At 40.8% G+C, this 24,272-nt stretch overlaps 1 protein-coding gene across 9 annotated transcripts in view; it reads right to left on the reverse strand.

Moving 5' to 3' along the window:
- Positions 1–8,787: 8,787 nt before the first annotated feature.
- The window catches only part of inpp4b (inositol polyphosphate-4-phosphatase type II B), a 181,704-nt gene continuing 166,219 nt past the window's right edge, over positions 8,788–24,272 (reverse strand). For all 9 annotated transcript variants that reach the window (XM_076294963.1, XM_076294962.1, XM_076294964.1 and 6 more), the window contains 4 exons: positions 20,498–20,595; positions 16,568–16,680; positions 15,109–15,263; positions 8,788–9,267 (listed from right to left, as the gene is read on the reverse strand). In XM_076294963.1, the coding sequence (XP_076151078.1) occupies positions 9,135–9,267; positions 15,109–15,263; positions 16,568–16,680; positions 20,498–20,595 (499 nt within the window). In that variant the 3' untranslated portion in view covers positions 8,788–9,134. The remainder of the gene's footprint in view (positions 9,268–15,108; positions 15,264–16,567; positions 16,681–20,497; positions 20,596–24,272) is intronic.

The raw sequence follows: 24,272 nt of genomic DNA on the forward strand, positions 1-24,272 counted from the left end.
TTTAATGTGCACATAGGGTGACCATCGCCATGACACTGAAAATGAGGTCACATGTGCCCAAAAGTTAGGACAGGTCCAAAAGTGAGGACACACAGAATCGGGGTAACATTAGTGGGAAATAATATTAGAAAAGAAACCATTTCTATAGTAGGGACCTTTTTATTATAACATAATTTATTATAGTAACATTTTTTGTTTTATTTGTGTGTTTTTTACATAGTCAACAATTTCTAACATTCCCATACACGGCAACTATTTATTATAATAACATATAGTAACATTAGCTTTGTGTGTGTTTTTTTTTCCACATTACTCAACAAACCCACCTTTATGACCCAATTACTTTTTAGTCACTTAATTAACTCTTCAGCTGTGGTTGCTGCTGGAGAAAAAAACAATGCCACAGAGGATTTCCTGGCAGATCTGGCTTTCTGTTGTGCTTATCTGTGAGGGTGCCTTTCTAAGGCACTCGTAGGCCTACCCCTGGTGCTGACATCAATGTCTGTTTCACAGTTTACAAGATGCATGGTATCCATATGTCCTCCTTTTGGTAGCAAAGTGGTGTTCAGAATACCACACAGTTGAAAGATGTATTTCATTTCGGCATATGCAACTTAGCCTAGTGCACCAACGGCATTCATTCATTCAATCACGAGGTGAGTCGCATCGACTACTTCGCGAAAAGGAAATCGGTGGAATTTTGTGATGTCTCATGCTACGGTGGTGGAAATGATGACATGTAACAGCGGTGAGTACGGAGGCCTTGGAATGAGGCGTTGCCTATGTGCTCTTGAAATGCGGACAGATGGCCACTCATGGCAAAAATCCGTACAAATGTCCAAAAAGGAGACACACTCTCTGTCCGGACAGAGGGCTCAAAAACCGGACTGTCCGGACAAAATCCGGATGGCCACCCTATGTGCACGCCTGCCTCATAGGATTCTATTGTATAGCTATTAGCCTTTACAATGGCTTGTTCAAGTGTCTTAACTCAATACTGGACCAATTTAGATTGTTTTCCTCAACCATCACCCTGAACACCGGCGTACCACAGGGATGTGTGCTGAGCCCTCTCCTCTACTCCCTCTTTACCTACAAAGGCCCTGTAGCAAACTGACGCCTTGGATGAACAAAAATATCCATGATCTAAAAAGATCATGTAGAAAAGCTGAGAACATGGAGAAAAACTAGGTTACAGGTTCACCGTGCCATTCTAAAAGAAATAATAGCAAATTATAATAGAGCTATTAGGAATGAGAGAAGGAACCACTTCTCTAAGGTAATTGCTGAAAACAGTGGAAACTAGGGTGTTGTTCTCCACCATTGATAGGCTATTGCATCAAACACCTTTTGATACACTCAGTCAGGCATCCTCTCTAAGATGCGAAGAATTTGCAGACTTCTTCAAAAACAAAGTCATTTCTATAAGGGAGGCTATTGGTAACACAAGTAATATGTTTGATAGTACACCCAAAAACAGCCCCCCAAAATTAAGGTTCTTTAGCACTATTACTCAATCTGAGCTTGGTAAAATTACAGTATAACTCAAACCGGCTCCTCAACATGTGTTTTGGATCCAATCCCTACTAGATTCCTCAAAAATGTATATGATAGCTTAGCTCCCTTTATTCTCAAGGTAATAAATACCTCATTAGAAACAGGTATATTTCCAACTGCTTTTAAAACCGCTGTTATGAAACCTTTACTTAAAAAGTCGAATCTTGACCATCTTAGACTGGCTACTGACTCAAACAAAGTCTCAATCCTTATTCTTCTGGATTTGAGTGCGGCATTTGACACCATTGATCATAGCATCCTAATTCACCGCCTTGCGAAGTGGGTGGGTCTCTCTGATAATGCTCTAAACTGGTTTCAAACCTACATTACTGGCAGAGATTTTTATATCAGTCTAGGAGATCATGTGTCTGAAAAACATGACTTGCCTTTTGGTGTGGCCCAGGGGAGCTGCCTTGGTGCCCTGCTATTTTCCCTATATATGCTTCCGTTGGGAAATGTCATAAATCAGCATGATGTAAACTTCCATAGCTACGCAGATGATACCCAATTGTATATTTCTGTGGAGCCAACTAACCCAGATGGCCCTTGCTCCCTCACTGCATGCCTAACCTCCATTAATCAGTGGATGAGCAAACATTTTTTGAAACTAAATGATAACAAAACAGAGGTACTTTTAGTTGGACCAAAACTAAAGCGAAACATTGTTCTTAGTAATCCGGGGAACTTGGCGCACCAGGTCAAACCAAAAGTAACAATCCTCGGTGTCATCTTAGATGCAGAGTTTTAAGCCCCATATCAGTAAAGTTACTCAGACAGCCTATTTCCACCTGAGAAACATTGCCAAAGTGCGGCCCTTTTTAACTCAACAAGATGCAGAAAAACTAATTCATGCCTTTATCACTAGCAGGTTAGACTACTGCAATGCACTTTTCACTGGTCTTACCTAAAAACATCTAAAGAAATTGGCACTCATACAGAACTCTGCGGCTAGACTTTTAACTAAGACCAAGAAGAGAGAACACATGACCACTGCCATCTCCCAACCCCGCCCCATCTCTCTCTCTTTCCCTCTCACTTCCTGCCATTCTTCACTCAGCTATCTGAATAAAGGCACAAATCTATTATGTGTGTATGTGTGGACTTTGTGATTGCTGTGTAACAGCATAAGATTAATCATTTATAAAGAATAAGATTAATCACTGATAAAGAATCTCCTTAATCTGGTAGACCACAGCGGGAATTGGTGACATATGCTTGCTGTTCCCATCTATCAAAGAGGAGACTTTACCCTGTGGCTGGGAACTTAACTGGATTAAGCACTGCTTGGAAAGAAAAGTTTGGTGACAGCAGGAGAATGGATGCCCAATCCCTAACCATAACTGGAACTGCAGCTCAACTTTATCACTTGTAGAGGTCAGTTGACAGGTGTGTGTTTGTGTGTGAGTGAGTGTGTGACAACAGCACCGCATAGTTATATGTACGCTTTGATGTGCACAGCATTAATGAATGATGATAAAGAATCCCAATTTTATGGGATTTGGGGTTGATAGGACCAACAAAAAAAATGGAACACTGAAAATGATAAATGTGCTGTTCGATGGTCTAACTTCATAATTCAGTTCCACACAGTTTACACTCTTTAAACATTTCCAGAAGTTTTCTAATCCATACAAAGTGCTTCCAAACAAATCTCCAATTTTTGTTTACAGGAATTTGTACTGTGGCTCAAGTGGTTGCAGCGTCTGCATCACATTCAGCCTTCAAGTGCCCACTGGGAGGTTTGAATCTGACCACTGCCATTTCCCAACCCCGCCCCATCTCTCTCTCTTTCCCTCTCACTTCCTGCCATTCTTCACTCAGCTATCTGAATAAAGGCAAAAAGCTATGTGTTATACTGGACTTTGTGATTGATGTGTAACAACTGGATGTCAAGTTAAAATATAAAATGGAGTATTTGTCTCCTAAAAAAAAAAAGAGCTGTCTCGATGGATCATATTTCCGCTGTGTATTTCCCTGGAGAAATATAATGAAGATAAAGTAGTAGTAAGTAACTGCTAGTTAAATGGTGGAGTCAGATATACTGTATGCTGTAAATACAAGATGTAGGAACTGGAGGCTATTAAAAGCTAGATGACTACTAGAGTGACTACTGCAAGATAATAGAAAAACTAGATGTACCGCAGAGCGGTACAAAATATGACCGCCGCCCAGTACAGCACATTTTTTCCACAAAAATAAATCACGCTGAAAGGCCTATATGATTCTAACTGTATCACTAAATTGCATTATCCACACTCAATTCTCACTGATATCTGCTAGACAACAAGTACCAAAACATGATTAGTTCATAGATTTCACATGTAAAATTCATTTTATACAACCCCACCTCCATCTTGCCTGTTCATAATTCTGAGAAATTCTTGAATTGTGTGCATGTACATGTTTATGTTATGTATGTGTGTGTGTGTGTGCGTGCTTGTGTGTGTGCCTGCGTATGTGCCTGTGCATGCAAGCGTACATATGTCTACTGTGTGAGTATGTGTCATACGTATGATTACTGTGAATGTATGTGTGTGTGTGTGTATCTGTTTGTGCACATGGGTGCACATGAAATGGGTTAACATGACCCCTGGAGGCCAGTGGTGGAATGTAACGAAGTACAGTCAAAAGTATGCACTATAAATTCTACTTAAGTAAAGTACAAATACGTGGAATATTTACTTAAGTACAGTAACGAAGTATTTGTACTTCGTTAACATTTTACAGCAATTATCTGTACCTTTACTCCGCTACATTTCTACAACACCATCGTTCCTTTTTACGATACATTTTATGATCAGATTTTTTTTCTCTCTGACAAACACGTTTGTTTTACCAGGGGGCGGGGTTGCTATTCTGGAGCGCTACGTGCCCAGCTTCTAAGCTTCTAGTCTAGACCAGGCAAAGCCTGAGCTTGTAGCCATCTGCATTCGGTAGGCTATATTCACCGGACCCATGGCTACACTAGACATGCAACTGTGTTCTGTGCCTTTCTCTGTCTGTTATCTGCAGCGTTAGGGCCTCCTCTCCGATGAGATTGCTATCCGCGAATCAGCGAAGTTACACGCTATGCCCATGCTTCTGTCACACGTCTGATCATTTGCGGCACAAATGAATGGTAGACTATTATAGAACCGCTGGCCGAAAAAAACTTAGCATTTTCCAGATTAGGAAATATTTCTTAATTGTGTGTGATCAAATAAAGAGGCATAGCCTACAATTGGGGGTAGAAATGTGAGCGCTCATTCAATGTCTATGTGCGTCTGCGCAAGTGAAACTGAACCTAATCATAAAGACACCTTTCTCAGCAACTTTTCTGATCAATCAGCAGAATTGGCATTACGTTTCCCTGGTCTACCCCATTAAACTTCAGACTCTCGTGTTTTGCTGAATGATATACTCAGCAGATCACCCTAGTAGATAACCAGAATTACAGTCTCTAGAATTGTAGGTCAGAATGTAAACTGGGCCACAGATGGTAAGCACAATTGCATTAGCTTAAAACTATCTAGTCGAATATAGCCTAACCTAAAACTAGCTTAATTAAAATGCCACAGCCCATACTATTTTTTCTTTTAGAATATAGATATTAAGAGAATAAATCATTATGCAAATACTTTTACTTTTAATACTTAAAGTACATTTAAAAGCAGGTACTTTTTACTTTTACTTAAGTAGTGTTGTCATTGTGGTACTTTTACTTTTACTAAAGTAAATATTTCTCAGTGTATTTGTACTTTTACTTAAGTACTGAGATTCAGTACTTCCTCCACCACTGCTGGAGGCAAACGTAGGGAAAAAAATGGTCATCCTAGTCCCTACGGTTATCAAGATATTCACAGAGAACTGTGTCTGCCCTACCCTCCTTTCGGGGGGTCCAGTCCAGAGGGGGGGGGGCTACAGATCAAAACGACGGTCTTTCAGTGTCCCGGGAATCCTTGTTGGTGTACGTCACTAAATGTACACATACATTATTTTATTGTAAGGCCCCCCATGAACGAAATTACACAAAACTTGGCATGCATTCGGAGGGTGTCATAATGATCCTACACTTTTAATTTCGTGCAGTTTTGACCTTGTCAGCCAGAGATATTGAGATGAAAACACCTAATTTTTTGCTTTTTAATTTTTAACTAGGTGGCGCTATACATGAAATAAGTGGTAATGGGATGGGTTGACATGCCCCCTTAAGACCAACATACATAAAAAAGGTAGACCTCCTAGGCCTTACGGTTCTCGAGATATTCACAGAAAACTGTCTCCGGCCACCTACAGGCCAGTTGGTGTATAGTAACAAATTAATTTATTGTGTGGCCCCCCATGAACGGAATTCCACGAAACTTGGCGTGCATACAGAGGGTGTCATAATGATCCTACACTTCCAATTTTGTGCAGTTTTGACTATGTTAGGTCACAGATACCTGCGATTACAACACCTCATTTTTACTTTTTTGTGTTTAACTAGGTGGCGCTATACATGAAATGAGTGGTTATGGAATGGGTTGACATGGCCCCCTGAGATCAACATACAAAAAAAATGGCCCTCCTAAACCCTACGGTTCTCGAGATATTCACAGAAAACTGTGTCTGCCCTACCCTCAGTGTCCCGGGAATCATTGACGGAAATTTGGGCATGCGAAAAAAAAATAAAAATAAAAATAATCTGATTAAACCTATATGACCGCCGCTTCGCTGCGCGGCGGTCATAATAATGTGAGTCGCACCCTACAAACTGTAGCATGTGATTCCCCTCCAACTTCCCAGCTTTCAGTCATTGTGGTCAATTCAAACAGAATCAAGGAAAATGGCTGCTGGAATGTTTCAGATTTTGCTCAAAGTTTGTGTAATTTTGTGTATAGTATTTTCTTTGCCCTTGGAAACTCTGAAAAGGCTCTGAAAAGAGTCATGTTTGGACATTAGTAGGCTATATTAAAATCAACCATTGTTTATTCAGGGGAAACTGACTGAGCAATGATCTTTTACAGCAACGCCGTTTACAAACAGAATCAAACAAAACAATTAAGTGCTGAATGGAGCAGCGTGACTCAGAATACCTGAACCTAGCACAGACAGTCGAACAAATAAAAAAAAATGCCTAATAAACAGTAAAAGCAGGAAAAAATGAACATCCAGGTACTGGACGGAGCGGCGTGACTCACCAGCGTACCCGTAACCCAGCACGCTTATTTTAAATAATTAGACTAGGCCTATAACAAATAATAATAATAGTAAAAAAAATGATTCACATAATACACACACACACACACACACGAAAAAAATCATTAGCAAAAGGTGTTATTCCTAGCCTGCCCAAATTTTGTAGGGATGGACCATTAAATGTTTGTAGGCTACAATTTTGCCTATTGATTGATAAGTCCCTAGATTCGGGAACAAACTGCAAAAAAGACTGATACTAGGATATTATAAACTGAAATGAGGATTATAATAACAATCTATTTTTTACCCACATCAATCAGTATTTGTCAGGGTTGGGTCAGATTACTTTGAAATGTAATCCATTACTGACTACAAATTACATGGCAATTTTTGTAATCAGTAACGTAATCAGTTGGATTACCAAAAACATGTAACGTAATCTGATTACTTTAGGATTACTTCAATAAATATGCCCATTAAGTAAAAGACACCACCACAGAATTGATGAAAGAATTCTCATTCTATTTTTCTCCACTCTTCTCCAGACATGCATAACTCAGCTTAACCTTTATAAGGGCACACCTGGACAAAGAATTTAGCTTTTACTGGATTTTTGTGACCCAGGGACATGGCCTGAGTTTGGCATAAAAAAGGGAAGCATTAAACCCATATGACACCATGTCCATTTCAATTGTGTGGTTGAGAAATGTATTATTTTGGGATGTTTTTCAACCAGGGGGACCTGGTAACTTTCTCAAAGTAAACGGTAACACTAAAACAAGAGGCTACATTAAGATTAGGAGGAAAAGATCAGGCAGTGTGCCGAGAGACCTGCCCCAATAGTATGTAAGTTAGTAAGTTAGTATATCTTTTGATCCCGTGAGGGACATTTAGTCTCTGCATTTATCCCAATCCGTGAATTAGTGAAGTCGAACCAGCAAGCCCAAAGGCCGAAGCCCTAACCAGTAGGCCATGGCTGCCCCAAAAGGCAGCATTTGAACATTAAACCACACAATGATCCAAAACATACAGCCAAACAAGGCAAGAAATGGTTAACAGAGAACAATATCAACATTTTAGAGCGGACCTCAATCCGTCAAAAAAGTGAGCACAAGGCCAAAGTGATGGCAAATTATCGTTCCTGCCTCAAACTCAAGATTGCTGCTAAAAAGGTGCAGTCTACAATCATTGTGGAGACATGAAGAGGCTTGGTGGGTATTATATAAACCATTTTGAGAGCTGTGGTGGTAAATAAAGATGTTTCCAGTGATTGTTTAAAAAGGGTATGAATAATTTTGAAAATGCAATTTTTCATAAAAATGTTAAAATAGATGATAACACTTTTTTTATTCCATGTTTTTACCACATTGTCTTGCAACATTTTGGCATGTGCAAGTGTCATTTTAAGTAAGAAAAAACATATTGGTAAGTAGAAAATCAATATTTGCCAGGGGTATGAATAATTTTGTTCTTAACTATATCTTAAAAAAGTCTAAAAAATGTGAACATCCGAATGAACTGCTTGTCAAATTAAAAGATAGCTAGGCTGTCATAAAAAAGTTTCATTGTTTCATTGTTTGCATGATAAAATGTAATCAGGTAATCCCCAACAATGTAACTGTAATCTGATTACACAATTTTTTTATTTTTTGTAATCTGATTACGTAATCCAGATTACATGTAATCCGTTACTACCCAACCCTGGTATTTGTCTACTAATGCAATACTTTACTAATGTTGTGTCAATATTTGAAGTATCCAGCATTTGAACATAAAACTAAATGTTGCTGCCTTTTTAGGTCATTTAGCTAGTTGGAACCTGAAAATCTATATGGTTACACTGCTTGCTGTATTTCTAACAAGGTAGTTAAATTCAATGTACCAACGTTCTGACTTTTGATAATTACGTTTTTGACAATCCATCTGGTGTTGATAATACAGTAAAGAAATACAACATAAGCTCTAAAAATGACAGTGACATAAAATGTGATGAAACATGGAGTTACCAACGTGCAACTAGAAAAAGAAATGGTTTGTGATGTCTGATGCAATAAAGTGAAAACCAAGACATGATCTTTTTGATGACATGTGACTTTACTGTAAAATAAAAAATGTATTGGTTTGAGAACACTGTCAAGAGAAAACACACATGTATGAAATATAAACCCAGACTGTACAAAAACACAATAAAACAGACCAACACTGACAACATAAACAACTTAAAAAACAGTTATCTCTTTAGGAAAAACAAGAAATTATATATACAGAAATGATTTAAAGCAAAGTGAAACAGAAGTAGCGGTTGGTGATGCTGATCAGGTGCAATAAGTAATAAGAACATTCACATCCACCACACCCATCGACATGGCTCTTAACAGGCTGGGATCAGTGGCACAGGGATGGCCCCCTGGCCCCAGAGCTCAAGAGTCCACCTTCCCATAAGTCCCCTCAGGAGGCCGATAGCACTTGGGGAAAGCCATCAGCTGCAGGATGTTGAAAGCATACTTGCGGCACTTAATATTCTTTTGGACATTTTCAATACGGCATCCCTCTCTAGTGTGGGGGTGGGGATGGGGGTTGGGGAAGAGAACAAGAATGAGAAAAAATAATAAAATGTTTTTGTCATGTCTGATGTAAAACATAAAAGCTCCATGCCAGTTTCCTGACCCAGTGGCAGTATGTTAACATGAATGGATGCCCAATCCCTAACCATAACTGTAACTGCAGCTCAACTTTGTCACTTGTATAAGAGGTCCCTTGACTGGTGCGTGTGTGTGTGTGTGTGTGTGTGTGTGTGTGTGTGTGTGTGTGTGTGTGTGTGTGTGTGTGTGTGTGTGTATGTGTGAGTGTGTTGCAACAGCACCACATAGTTATATGTACGCTTTGATGTGCACAGCATTAATCACTGATAAAGAATCTCCTTAATCTGGTTGACCACAGTGAATTGGTGATATATGTTTGCTGTTCACATCTATCAAAAAGGGGAGACTTTGCCCTGTGGCTGGAAACTATGACAACTACATTAAGCACTGCGTGGAAAGAGGTTTGGTGACAGCGGGAGAATGGAGCTCAGAGTCTCTGCTGAAGTGTCCTGCACCAAACCCTAGTGGACACTCACTGCTATGAGAGTTGCCAAAGGAGAGCGGCAGATCTGCCGCTGGTCCGGCGAGAAAAGACAAAAGGAGTCAGTCGTGATGGCATTATCAGCAGTTTATTGATATTTTGCAAGCAGAAAAACAAGACTTAAAATCAGCCACACCACCAGCAGGTGAGAGCTGACGAGCAGGAGGGCGATTGGGTAGAAGTGGCGAGAGGCCGGCTTGTGATTGGCTACTGAGCCGGCCTCTGGGTCATCCCACTGAGCTGCTTCTCCCTGCGTCAGCCGACTGCTAAGCGAGCCAAGAAGAAACACATACATACACACACGCACGCGTGCACACAAGAACGCATACAAAGACACCCACACATTACGCAACCATTCATACATTCACATCAACGGACACACACACACACACACACACACACACAGTGTTAGTACTACAGTGCATTTTCAGTCAAGCTCACACACACACACACACACACACACACACACACACACACACACACACACACACACAAGTACACAATCACACACACACAGACAGACAGTCTGTGGGCAATTCCACGGAAAATGAACTTTTTGTCACATCCATAACGCCAGTGAAATGCCTTGGCATTTGTATGATGTGAATGATAACATTCATTGTTTGTGCATTTTTTCTGTATGTACATTCTTCAACCAAAAATAGCAAATGCTCAAATTTCATGTAATCATTCACATCATACCATACCATCACATTTTATTGGCGTTATGGATGTTACAAAAAACGTAATTTTCCATGGAATTGCCCTCAAACAGGAAGCTGGCTGGAATGACATACGTGTGGCAGAAACAAATTTGAAGAATGACCAATCACAGACAGTATGAGCGTGTGTGGCAGACAGGGGCAAAAGTGGAAAGCAAACATGAGGGCACCTCTGGGTTGTGCAGGAGAATACTGCAATCATGGCAGCAACCAACCATGGCTGCACCAACATGCTGTCGCAAGACTTTGCTCCAATCATGGCTGCACCAACATGCTGTCGCAAAACTTTGCTTTTGCTTCGATCAGCAGAGAGCTGGCTCTGGGCACAGGCGTGTCAAACACATGCTCAATCAACAGACAATGAGTGAGTAATGAGTGTACAATGCAGTTTATTTTGCCTCGGGCAAAATGGGTTCATTGCAACATCTTCACAATGCTTAAATTGACTAGTCTAAGAGATATATTTATTTGTGTCCATTACAGTTCAGTGTTCACAGCCACACCCTTGAGGATAGGCATCTAACAATTTCACAAGAGGATCACTGGCTTAAATTATTAGAAAGTTCAAACGTTGGGAATAAGTGAACTCGGTGAGCACTTTGAAGCACAAATTTCCAACAAACCTTTTATATCACTTTATGGAAGTCTAACATATGGGTGGTGTATGGATGGTGCACAAATAGTACAGTTCCAGGTACAGGACTGAGCTAGCTGCCTAAAAAGAATGTCAGTGTTAGATGTCTTTGATTGATGAAACGGCACGCTTTTGTGTATTATACTTTTAAATGGATTTATTGCACCATGCCCTTAACTACAAACTCGTTTCGGCGTCAAGCCGTCTTCAGTGACACTGAGTTTGTAGTCAAGGGCATGGTGCAATAAATCCATTTAAAAGTATAATACACAAGAGCGTGCCGTTTCCTCCACTTCAAGACTGACATTTTTAACTCGCACCCAAAATACTTTATAAAGTGTTTGAGTGAGCGGCCCTATATTGCTGAAACTTTGATTGATGAAAGGCACTTAAGTGGGCCTGGCTCAGGAAGTTAGTGGACCGTGTTCACTCATATGACCTTATATGAGCGACAACCTAAATGATGCTACAGAACTGGGACGAGAAAAAACGCTGTCATTGTGGACTGTTCTCTTAATCTCTCTTTCTTTCTTTCTTAACTCAGGGAAAGATCAGCTGCCTCCCACTCCCATGGATGACGTGCCATTGGGTCTGGAGGCTTGGCTGGCAGAGAGCCAAAAGCAGAGGCGGTGTGGGTGTGTGGATGACCAGAGGCCTCCTCACGTGTGGACCAGGACCAGGGACATGCTGTCCATAAAACTTAACTGGTTGAAAGGTTGACAATGGATGTCACTTAATATCACTTTAGCATTTTACAACGGCTATTAAAGAACATAATAGCAGAGCCCGTCTACGGAGAGCCTGGCCACTCCGTATTAAGTCCCATTGTACCGAATTTTGGTTGCAGTTCCACCAGAGTTCCACTGGGGGCGATCGCCATGAGTGCAGAATGAATGGGAGTCAATGGAGCTAAACGGCTAAATTTGTCTCTTTCACCTGATTGTCGTTGACAAGTCTCAGGGTTATAGGTCAAAAATTGAATGAACGAGTACTTATGTCCTTTTGATTTCTTACAGGTTGGGTCAGTGTTAAAACGCTAGCATTGTGCTAATGAATGACGTCATTAACACGTTTGAAAGGCTTTTTAGAACAATTAAGTGACTTTACAAAATATATTACTCAACCAAGTGTATTTTCTTTGCCTCCCATTTCGAATACAATATTCAAATTACTTGAAAAAAAAAAATATCCCGAGAAAAGTGGATTTTGAGGGGTACAGCTCCATAGACCTCCATGCATTCTGCACTCGTGGACGAGCGTCCTCATGTGGAACCACAGAAGGAACTGCAACCAGTTCAGAAACTGGAAGTTTTCCGAGAGTGGCAGTTCTCCCCTTATTAGACATTCTCTGATAATAGGTTGAGACATACAGCGGGGAAAATAAGTATTGAACACGTCAACATTTTTTTCAGTAAGTATACTTCCAGTGTGGCTATTCACATGAAATTTTCTCCAGACATTAGTATTACTAGTATACTTAGATAATCCACACATGTTAAAAAATCCAAACATTAATGTCCATAAGTAGAGTTATGAGTAAAAAAGTGGAATGCCACAGGTAAATAAAAAGTATTGAACACGCCTACTGAAATGTCTTAAATACTTTGTGAAAAAGCCATTATTTGTAATGAGAGCTTCAACGCATTTCCTGTATGACTAAACTAATCAGTTGCAGTATTCAGGTGTGATTTTGGCCCATTCTTTTAAACAGATAGTCTTTTGATATTGAAGATTCCAGGGGTCCCACTTGTAAATCCTGATCTTTAGGTAACTTCCAAAATTGATCAATTGGATTAAAGTCAGGGCCTTGATTTCCTTTCTCTGAAACCAATTGAGAGTTTCCTTTGCTGAATGCTTTGGATCATTGTCCTGTTGGAAGGTCTAGCCACGTCTCATACTCATCGTCCTGGTGGATGGCAAGATTCTCCTAGGAAAAATCGCTCTGTGAAACTGTGTGAAGTCTGCCAGTACTATGAGATAAAAAACAGCCCCACACCTTGATGCCTCCACCTCCAAACCTCACTGTTAGTATGGTATTTTTAGGGTGATGCACAGTGTCATTTCTCCTCCAAATATGGTGTGTAGTATGACATCCAAAAAGTTAACATTTTCTTTCGCCTGACCACAATACATTCTCTCAGTATTTAATAGGCTTGTCCAAATGTTGTGTAGCAAACTTTCAACGAGTTTCGACATGTTTTTCTTCAGTAATAGAGTCATGCGGGGTGAGTGTGCATAGAGGCCATGGCGGTGGAGTGCATTACCTGCTGCCTCCAAGTCTTTCTGGAGCTTTCTCCAAGTGGTCCTTGGCTCTTAGGCTACACTTCTGACTATCCTTCTGACTTTCTGGTCAGAAATCTTGTGAGGAGATCCTGTGCATGGCCGATTGATGATGCAGTGATGTTCCTTCCACTTGCAGATAATGGCTCCAATACTGCTTACTGGATGATTCTTACAGTAAGTTTTGAGATGCATCTGTAACCAGTTCCACTGATATGTTTTGCAACAGTAATGTTGCAAAGGTCTTGGAAGAGCTCTTTGCTTTTACCCATTATGAAATGTTTATTGTGTGACACCTTGGTAATGAAAAACCTTTTTATAGCTCATAATATGTACTGATACATCTTATATTAATTTGCACAGATATGAGGGATAATTACTATCTAACTGTGTATAGATTCCAGCTCGTTCCTGGCCATTCCTTTCCTTTGTGCACTGCTTTTTCTTAGCGTGTTCAATACTTTGCCATTCCACTTTTTTGATCATAACTCTACTTATGGACATTCATGTTTGGATTTTCTATATGTGTGGATTACCTAAGTTAATACTAATGTCTGGTGAAAATTTCATGCAAATAGCCTCACTGGAAGTATACTAACTGAAAAAAATGTTGACGTGTTCAATACTTATTTTCCCCGCTGTACCTCCCCCATTCAGATCGCATGACAAGAAAGGCGTATTGAGAGTAAGCAAGAGCTTTCACCATTGTGCAGCCGTCACAATAGGCTTTACTACGTTTTCTCTCTCTGTGTGTTAGGGGTGTTCACAATTCACCGTTTGACCGATAACCGATAAAAAGAGTTTTAAGCGATTAATAATAATTAATCAGTTAAATAATCAGTTAAACAGCTAAAAGAACAAGCGTGGTCAACGCACAGAATGTGGACGCCTATGAGAGACAATTCCCCCTATTGCATATAAATCCTCTCAACTGGTGGAGAGCTAATCAGACACGTTTCCCGAGGCTGGCCACTAGGCGTCATCTATGCAGACCGGGGACATTAGTGCCATATGAGCGGCTGCTTTCTGCAGCGCGTCTTACAGTCAATAGACTGTGCACATGACTACAGCTGACTTGCTATTTCTAAATAGAAATCATTGAAGTTGTCTGCTATACTCAGGGTTGGAATATACTATAGCCTTAATATTTTTAGATAGGCTATGAAAATGGCACAACTTTCCATTTCCGTTGGTTGTTACCCAATAGTGGAACTGCTTTTTGTTCCAGCACTCTAACATGCTTTTATATTAGAAAGTGTGCCTGCCTTGGCTACTTGCTGATAATAGGCCTGAGTATAAAAATACATTTTCTTATGGGTTAACGGTGAATGGTCGATTAAGGAGTATCGGGTAGCGAAATGGACATCCCTATTGTGTGTGTGTGTGTGTGTGTGTGTGTGTGTGTGTGTGTGTGTGTGTGTGTGCGTGTGTGTGTGCTGTAGACGGCATACTTGACTGTTGGGAGTTGAAGACACAAAGCCAGGCATGACGTGAGGACGATATGGAGACGAGGTGGATGAGCAGGAACCACGAGCTGGACAAGATGTAGGAGGCAGTGCAGCCAGGGGGGAGGTGGACAGGGTGGTGCTGGTATGGATGGGGGACACTGAGCTGATGCTGGGTGGGAGTGCTTACCTTCGCATGCAGTCCAGGGCCCGGATGAAGTAGTCCTTATTGAGCTGGTGTTCGTCCCTTAGCAGGGCACACTGCTCCAGCGTAACAGACATGGATGTCCGGTCTTTGGCACTTTTGCAGCTGGTGAAGCGAATGCCGTTCAGGCGTCGGCAGATCTGGGGTGATAAGGTCAACAAACCGATGTGTAAGGACGAATGCGCGAGGAAAAGGGAAGAGAGGAAAAAAGAGGAAGAGAGTTTGTTTGCTGGTTAATGCATTTAACATTTTCAGATGAGTTCACACTGCACACACGGAGTTCAGATGAGTTCACCTCTAGCAATGCCGTGTGTGTGTGTGTGTGTGTGTGTGTGTGTTAAGCAAATACAGCAGAAGAACCCCCCCCCCCCCCCCCCCCCCCCCACACACACACACACACACACACACAGAGAGACACACAATACTTTTACAGGTCATTCCATTTATAATACTCAGCACATGAGTGCTGAAACAGAGCAGAATTTTGCAAGTATTTTTGCCTCCTTTTTTGCAGCCCCCCTAACTGCATCCCCCTAACCACATTTGTATGGACATGGCCTAAACTTCAAAATACCAGGGTTACTAGTTTACAACTGTATCCAAGTTGGTGATGACATCTACTGTACCAATGGTTGATATTTCAATAGTTTGGAATAGAAGCAAGTGTCCATATACAATCAAAACAGCAGCCTACCTCAAAATAAAAAGATAAAAAGATAAAAAATAGATAAAAGATTAAAAAAAGATAAAAGATAAATACAGATTTCATAGCCTCATTTACAATTGCAATGTCAGGAGTGTTTGGAATATTTTTAAAATAGTCACTGTCAGAAGTGTTATGATGGAACCAGTTAAGTTTTACAGTGCTGTGCTTGTATATTTTGCTGTCATGTCCATAGTTTATCTTTTGCAAATCCTTTGCAACCAGATCGACCAGACGGTCGTGTCTGGTCACATACAGTTCTTTGTAGTTGTAGCATCCGTTTAGTATGTGAGCAACGGTTTCATTTTCTTGCTGAGTTGGGTGTAATATACAGTAGGGTTTGTGCTTTGATGAGTACCATGTTGCCAGATTGTACCTAGTTGGGAGACATTGTAGTCTTGCTTTAATCATGAATATTAGGATGTCATCTGAGATTGAAGGGTTTGTCAGAATGGTCGGCAAATTGGAGTAATGCAAGTTTTCCTTGCAGCCTGAGGCCCGTCCAGTCCTGTCCGTTTTGGGTCTGTCTAAGGTGAAGAATTGAGGCTCTTGAATGTTTAATCTGAAGCTGGTGATATGTATTGTCTGTATTGAGGATTACCAGGGTGGAAACCAGTGGATCGGTGATTATACTGTCGTTGAGAGCGACTACTGCTCCGTCAGGTCCCAGCCAGGACAACTATAGTCCCAGTACACACACACACACACACACACACACACACACACAAATATAAATCTTACCGTTCCAGCAAGCCAGAGAATTTCCACATTCTTCCTCTTCTTCGTAACAACGTTCTGGCCAAGGGTTTCAAGTAATTCCTTCACATCCATCTGTGTCTGAAAGCAGGGCAGACCTGTGGCACAAATATATCCATCATCACCTGTCCGCCACATTCCAGTGCATCATTTGTTTCTTTGCTTGATAAGTGCAGTTACAGTCACAGGTCAGGGGTGGAGCCAGACATTTGAAACATTGGGGGCTTAGCCCAGTGCCACACACAGGAAGGCTAGGGGAGTCTGGGGGCAATAACCCCTTAAATAATGACTTCTAGTGAATTCTGTGTAAACTAATGGACACATGGAGACTTTAAAAATGTGAGACTCAAGGTATATCTGACTGGCACTTTGGGTCTTTCAAGAGGGGTCTATAGGCAGAGCCTATCTGATCAGCAGGCACTTAGTTAATTAAGCGTTTTTTATGAGTTATGGTTTGTATATTATAGGCTAGTATACTATGCTGAGATAACCCTAATGGGATGCTACCTTGTCTCAATATTTTTTTTATTTTGAACTCTGGCAAAAGTAGCCTTATGGTCAGGTTTAGCACAGCCCCACACATTGTGAACCCACTTGTTAAAATGTTCAATGGAACACATGAAGCTAAGTTTAATTCAGGGCTTAAAGCTAATTTTTCAAAATGGGGGGAATTCTTCCCTTCAGTGCTTCACATAGGGGGATTAATTCAGTTGGGGAGGGGGGGGGGGATACATTTTACAAACTGAAATCGCATTTTCCTTATAGGCCTACAGGCGTCAATGAGAGAACACTTACACTTACATGATTTTGGTTTCGATTTTCTAATTGGAGTAAGTCTTTGTGACAACACATCATGATACATTTGATAATGTTTGATCGTTGTTTTGGTACTATGAAGCATCTTTTGAGTAATTAATGTGCACTCTAGAAAGTGAAAGTAGCCTAACCTAGGCCTACGCTCTGTGTCTGAGCGGTCTGTGCACGTCCGCAATTGTTTACTATCCTCAAATGGAGAACACATCAATCTCATGGTATTGTTTGCCCTAAAATGCATGAAACATGCAAATTCAAAATCCCGCCGGTAGCCACGTTACATCTCCGTTTCAGCCTAGGCTACTAGCCTACAATAAATTAATTGAACGAACTCAACTGACAACAGGTAAATCTACTGATTCGGTCATTGAGACTCTATGAATACAGTACAACAAACTTTCTGTCTTTGAAGTTTATTTTTGTATTCCGGGGTAGAGTAGCCTAATTGCCTAATGTCTTGACAATAGTTTTTTCTTACCGCTTGCTGTTTAAACTGACTGCGCCGCTCTGGACTTTCCTGCCAGGTTTATGACGTAAACCGCTACATCTCGGCTGTGGCATTGTCTAAAGTCATTGTGTGGGAAATCAGATTATCTGTCAATATTGGGATTTGAAAATAAGGGATATCCTATTTGCTCAGTAGCCTAGCCTACATGTTGTAACATTTATAGAGAAACCAAGGGGAAGTTAAATTAGACATTAGAATCGTTGGAAATTGAAAACATACAAAAAAAAAGATTCGGGGCTTGAGCCCCCGAAGCCACCCCCTAGCTCCGCCAATGTCACAGGTCAAGGTCTCTCTATCTGGTCAGTTCAGTCCTGTAAGGCATTTGAATGTGGCCTAAATAAACATGCAGTGATTCTCTGGGGCCTATTTTGACGATCAGAAACGCAGACCATAGCGTACGCTAAGTTTATTCATATCTTACACTCAAATTTTTTGCCATGCACTTCTCTTTTATTAAACAATGCGCCCAGGGGTGAGGCAATTAATGACCTAAGGTGTGGTCTTGCGCATTATCTAAAAATCGCTATCTTACACCATCTAAAAAGCATTACGCTGCTGACAAAGAAAATACTGGTCTATAGCGAAAGCGCATATGAAGCACAGCTGAAGACATACTGTCACGAGATGTAAGCAGCAACTCCTCTGCAGGATAAATGTCCTTAGGTTTTTTATTCAGTCATTCAAACATTATTTGGGTAAGTGTTTTTTCAACACCATCAGTTCAAATAATAAACGAGTGCAGATGTGTGTAGGCTATACTCTGCTAGGTTTTAGTAAAGCATGGTTTAGTGGAATACCTGTTCCACACGGTCTCGCATGTAAGCAGATTCCTTCAAATGCACCGCTGACTATCAAAATACCAATGCGCTGTTTGAAGTTGAGCTGCCCGACGTTTGATAACAAAACCACCCCGAATGTGGACTGGACAAACCCCTAAATGTATTTAAGCTATTCGCCAGTGACCATGCGTCTAGATCGCCAAAATAGGGCCCTATGTTGCTATGAAATCCTCATGTGTGTTATGTGACCTAGGTCGTAAAAATGAATCTGTATGCAGGGAGTATAATCTTGGCAGAGCTGTAGACAAGGGAGAGAGGGAGATGAGAGAAATAAGTATTGAACACCTCAACATTTTCTTCAGTAAGTATACATCCAGTGAGGCTATTTGCATGAAATTTTCACCAGACATTAGTATTAATTCAGGTAATTCACCCTTATAGAACAAACCAAACATTAAAGTCCATAAGTAGAGTTATGTGTAATAAAGTGGAATGACACAGGAAAAATTTATTGAACAAAAGTAAAAGCAGTACACCAAGGCAAGTAAAGGCAAGTAGTTAGAGAGTAATTATCCCTCCAGTCTGTGCAAAGTAATATAAACTGGGTTAGTACATATTAATGGGCTATAAAAATAAATTGAACGTGCCTGAAATTTGAAGTTTCTTAAAGGTAGGCCTACACTATGCAAGTTTAGGTATTTTTGGCAACTGTAGAGCTCCCTCTAATCACAATTTTCACGTGGATGTGGACATGGGAGAGCAGTGCTCAACCACTTCCCCCACCCACATTTTTCCTACTGGGTTGGGGATCGAACCGGCAACCCTTCGATTACAAGCCCAAAGGCCTAACCAGTTAGATCCCATAAAGGCAAGACACCACCAGTGTTTTCAAGTCCCGAGCGATTTCTCTGACCAGACACTGAAGGGGCAGTCAGACTTCAGGAAGGCAGAGACAGAGACAGTGCACACAGTTCACGGTCCAATGCAAGTCCAGCCAAGACTCCTCACTCCAACGGACGTTGAATAGAGGGCATGGCGTTGAAGTGCATTTCCTACGATTTACTCTGTAACAATTGTACCTCTTCCTATCCCTCTGACTTCCTGGTCAGAAATCTTGTGAAAAAATCTTGTGCATGGCCGGTTGATGATGCAGTGATGTTCTTTTCACTTGCAGATAATGGCCCCAATGCTGATTATTGGAAGATTCTGAAGTTAAGAAATGCATCTGTAGCCAGTTCCATTGATATGTTTTGCAACAATAAGGTTGTGAAGGTCTTGGGAGAGCTCTTTGCTTTTACCCATCATGAAATGTTTCTTGTGTGACATATTGGTAACAAAAAACGTTTTATAGCCCATTAATATGTATTATTGCCTCTCCTTGGTGTACTGCTTTTTTCGTGTGTTCAACACTTTCCATTCCACTTTATTACACATAACTCTACTTATGGAGTTTAATGTTTGGATTGTTTGTTTGTAAGTGTGGATTACATGAGTTAATACTAAAAATATTTGACACGTTCAATGCTTATTTCCCCCTGCTGTATATGTGTATGGATATATCTTATGTTACAAAGACAAAAATACAGGCCGCAACTTTTACTTGCTTTATAGGGCCGTGTAGTTGGAGCAGTGCATATCAGTATTGTATCACATTGTATTCTAAATCAATTAAAGTGTAAAATATATCAAATTATATTCCAGAGTGAACTGTTTGCTTCCAGAAAAATGTTGAGTTGCCAAGACAAAGCTACACAGACAGAGGGATTGAACATGCATGCATGTTTGAAACAGAAAAGTTGTAACTGATGGACTCACATTCTGATGGCACTTTGTCACTCAGTGTCTTGAAGTAACCATCTAAAATTTCAAAATTTCTCTGGTTTATCCTTTCTTGTAAAGATATGTCACCAAACCTGTGCAAGAATGGCATCATGGAAGACAAATTAATACAGATCTGACAGTAGGGTTGAAGCCTTTTCTTCATACATAGCACTTATTATACGGCTCTTCACAATGCTAGTAGAACGCTCCATTGACTTTTTGGGATTTCCCAAAGTTCTAGCGGTAAGATATATCATGTAATTACCGCTGCAAACATATAATTACCGCTGTCAATGGCAACGGGTTTCGTGCTTACGATACGTCTTTCATATCACTACGCACGGACTGGAACTTCATTCAAATGTGAAAGCAGACGGTTGATCAGCTGTGTTCTAAAGAATGTTTGATTCAAGTTCAGCAGCGTGTGTTGTTGCGAACTATTTGTTTCTCAGCAAATGCCACGATGAACGGTAACAAATAGGCTAGGTTATGTACAGTAGGCTAAAGTCATATCGTGGGGAGTTTATTATTTCGTTTTGGCAAGTAGCCGTATAATAAGCGGGATAATGTATAGAACACCGGTCATTACTGTGACAATAAGTCCCTTCATGGCGGAACAAGACCCCTCCGCTGCGCGTCGGGGTCCGGTTCGCCCTGTCGGGACTTATTTTCCCAGTAATGACCAGCGTTCTATACATTATCCCTTACATAACACATATGAGACACTGGCAAGGGTGGTTAAGACTTCCTACTTGACCTCTGTCACCCCATGATGGGTTACAACTTGATTTAATGATTTAATCCTGTCTACGTCAACAAGTCTGGCCCTGTGAGGGTTTGCACATCTGTTCTTCATTTGCACTGACAGCTTTTCCAATATCAGATTCAAAGAATGAAGAGTGCAAGAAGAGTTTAAAATCAGCCATAGTGAAATCCAGCTAAACAAGTAATCCACGTACACAAGAACCCAGCTCAGATGGTTAGGGACACCACTGACTACTGGTTCAAAAAAGCACACCTGCCCTGCCACCTGAAGGTTCAGTCCAGTCGTGCTTCATAGTCTGTTTGAGTCCTGGACAATGTGGCCAGATCTGCCAACACCACCGATAAAAAAAGTCAGCTAGTGGAAAATCACTGGCCATTAGGCGCTACACATCATCAGCTACAGTAATTTCCTGTGTATAAGCCGCATTGTGTATAAGCTGCAGGACAGTGTTTCATGCAAATTAAAAGAAACAAAACCATGTTAATACCATATTACCTGCCCAGTGTATTAACCTCATAGCTGAAGAATTTTTGCAAAATCAATGTATAAGCCGCGGCTAATAGTTGGGAAATTACGATACTTGAGTTCTCACTAAGTTTCCACTGATATGACATCATGCACACATCATACCCAGCCACGAAGGCCCACTTCCATGTACCGGTAATGGCCCTATCAGATTCTAAGCAATGGAGTCAGCATGTTTAGTCAGCTTGCCACAATCAAAGTTCAACATTGTGTTGATACATGGCGCAAGCCATGGGAAGTAATGGGTTTCAGAGTACAGTGGGGTTATAGTTGCATCATAGCTAAAGTACCCATAATTCCTATGAGGGACCAGAGTACGCATTCACATTCACATACAGTTAAGAACAAAATTATTCATACCCCTGGCAAATATTGATTTAAAGAAGAACTTGGTAACTATTTCAATTTAATAAAACCGTTTAGAAATCATTTGGATGGTTAAATAAGCTGTTCTGGTGAAAATAGTGACTTTCCCAGCTCCCACTAGCGCCCCCAGATGGATAACCAACCTTGCAACATTGGGACTGACTCATTGGGAAGCTCATTTTAAATCGTGTTTCTTACCTTGTAGCGTCCACATTGTTCTGCCGAACTTCTGCTAACCGTTTCGCTAGTCAAATGTGCTTTATGGATAGTTTTCTTCCAGCGGAGAGGGAAACATAGCTAATCATACCAAGTGGGGCTTTAATGTTGATTTTCTCTTGACCAATATGTTTGTTCTGACTGAAAATGACACTGCCACATGCCAAAAAGTTGTAAGACGGTAACACTAAAATGAGGGGCTACATTAAGAATTTTGGAGGAAAAGATCAGTCAGTCTGCCGAGAGACCTGCCCCAATAGACGGCATTGGGCCATTAAACCACACAATGATCCAAAACACACAGCCAAACAAGGCAAGAAATGGTTAACCGAGAACAATATGAACATTTTTGTTTGGCATATCAGCCAGAGTCCAGACCTCAATCCATCCGTCCTTGGTACAGTAGGTATTATAAGAACCATTTTGAGAGCTGTGAATGCAAATAAACATTGTTTCTATTGATTATTATGACCGCCGCGCAGCGAAGCGGCGGTCATATAGGTTTAGTAAGATTTTTTTTTTTTTTTTCGCACGCCCAAATTTCCGTCAATGAGTCCCGGGACACTGAAAGACCGGGGTACATGAAACTTGGTGGGCATGTAACCCCACATGGATAGCATGGAACCATCGTTTTTCGTTTTGATCTGTAGCCCCCCCGCTGGACTGGACCCCCGAAAGGAGGGTAGGGCAGACACAGTTTTCTGTGAATATCTCGAGAACCGTAGGGTTTAGGAGGACCATTTTTTTTTGTATGTTGATCTCAAGGGGCCATGTCAACCCATTCCATAACCACTCATTTCATGTATAGCGCCACCTAGTTAAACACAAAAAAGTAAAAATGAGGTGTTGTAATTGAAGGTATCTGTGACCTAACATAGTCAAAACTGCACGAAATTGGAAGTGTATGATCATTATGACACCCTCTGTATGCACGCCAAATTTTGTGGAATTCCGTTCATGGGGGGCTACACAATAAATTAATTTATGTTACTATACACCAACTGGCCTGTAGGTGGCCGGAGACAGTTTTCTGTGAATATCTCGAGAACCGTAGGGCCTAGGACAGGGGTCGGCAAATAGTGGCCCGCGGGCCAATTTTGGCCCGCCATCTATTCTATCTGGCCCGCGAGATGACGTTAATTTGCTGTTTAAATAATAAAAAATAAAAAAATGAAATTTTTTTTAACCCCATGTTTTTAAAAAGAAAAAAAGGCCTACAGCAATCCCATCAATTTCAAAACATTTATTGAGGTATAGATGATAGTCCTACTAAAGTGACAAAACAACAGGTGGAACATCCTTGCAGTTATCCATGACGCACAGGTCGGAACGGTATTGGCACGCGAGTGCGCGTAATCTTGTGCAAAAAAAAAAAAAAAAGTGTCCTGTCTCCCTCTTCCAGTGGGCAAGGTCAAAAATAGCCTATGTTTCGTTAAATTAATAGGCTTGGCATTAATAAATGCAGACAGGCTCAACACATACCTCTGCTTCCATTCTTCTTTGTAGGTCCTGCATTCTGAATCAATTTTTCTTTTCAAGGCTTTTGACAACGACATTTTGCATCGATAACTAGCATATAGCAATGTTCAGCTAATCATTTACACGTCATCCAAAAGAATAATATTTGTACACATTAGTTACGGCAAGTTGCTAGGCAAGTCGCCTGTTTCATGAGAGACGACAGGAGATGCAGCAGGCGGCATAAAAACAGCGCACATAAGCAAATAAACGTTTTTAATGGAATTAAATTAAATGCATTTTAAAAGTTAGATGATGTTTATTTTAATATAATATAATAATTCATAATTTAAATAGTAGGCCTATAACCCCCCCCCCCCCCCCCATTACAAAAGCTATGGCCCGCGATGCCATTGTCTGAAAAAAAATTGGCCCGGG

Source organism: Alosa pseudoharengus, unplaced genomic scaffold (genome assembly GCF_046254945.1).
Source record: "Alosa pseudoharengus isolate Yale_2024_CS ecotype anadromous, Long Island Sound unplaced genomic scaffold, YU_APseudo_1.1 YU_APseudo_1.1_scf_2, whole genome shotgun sequence".
In the NCBI taxonomy this organism is placed as follows: Eukaryota; Metazoa; Chordata; class Actinopteri; order Clupeiformes; family Clupeidae; genus Alosa; species Alosa pseudoharengus.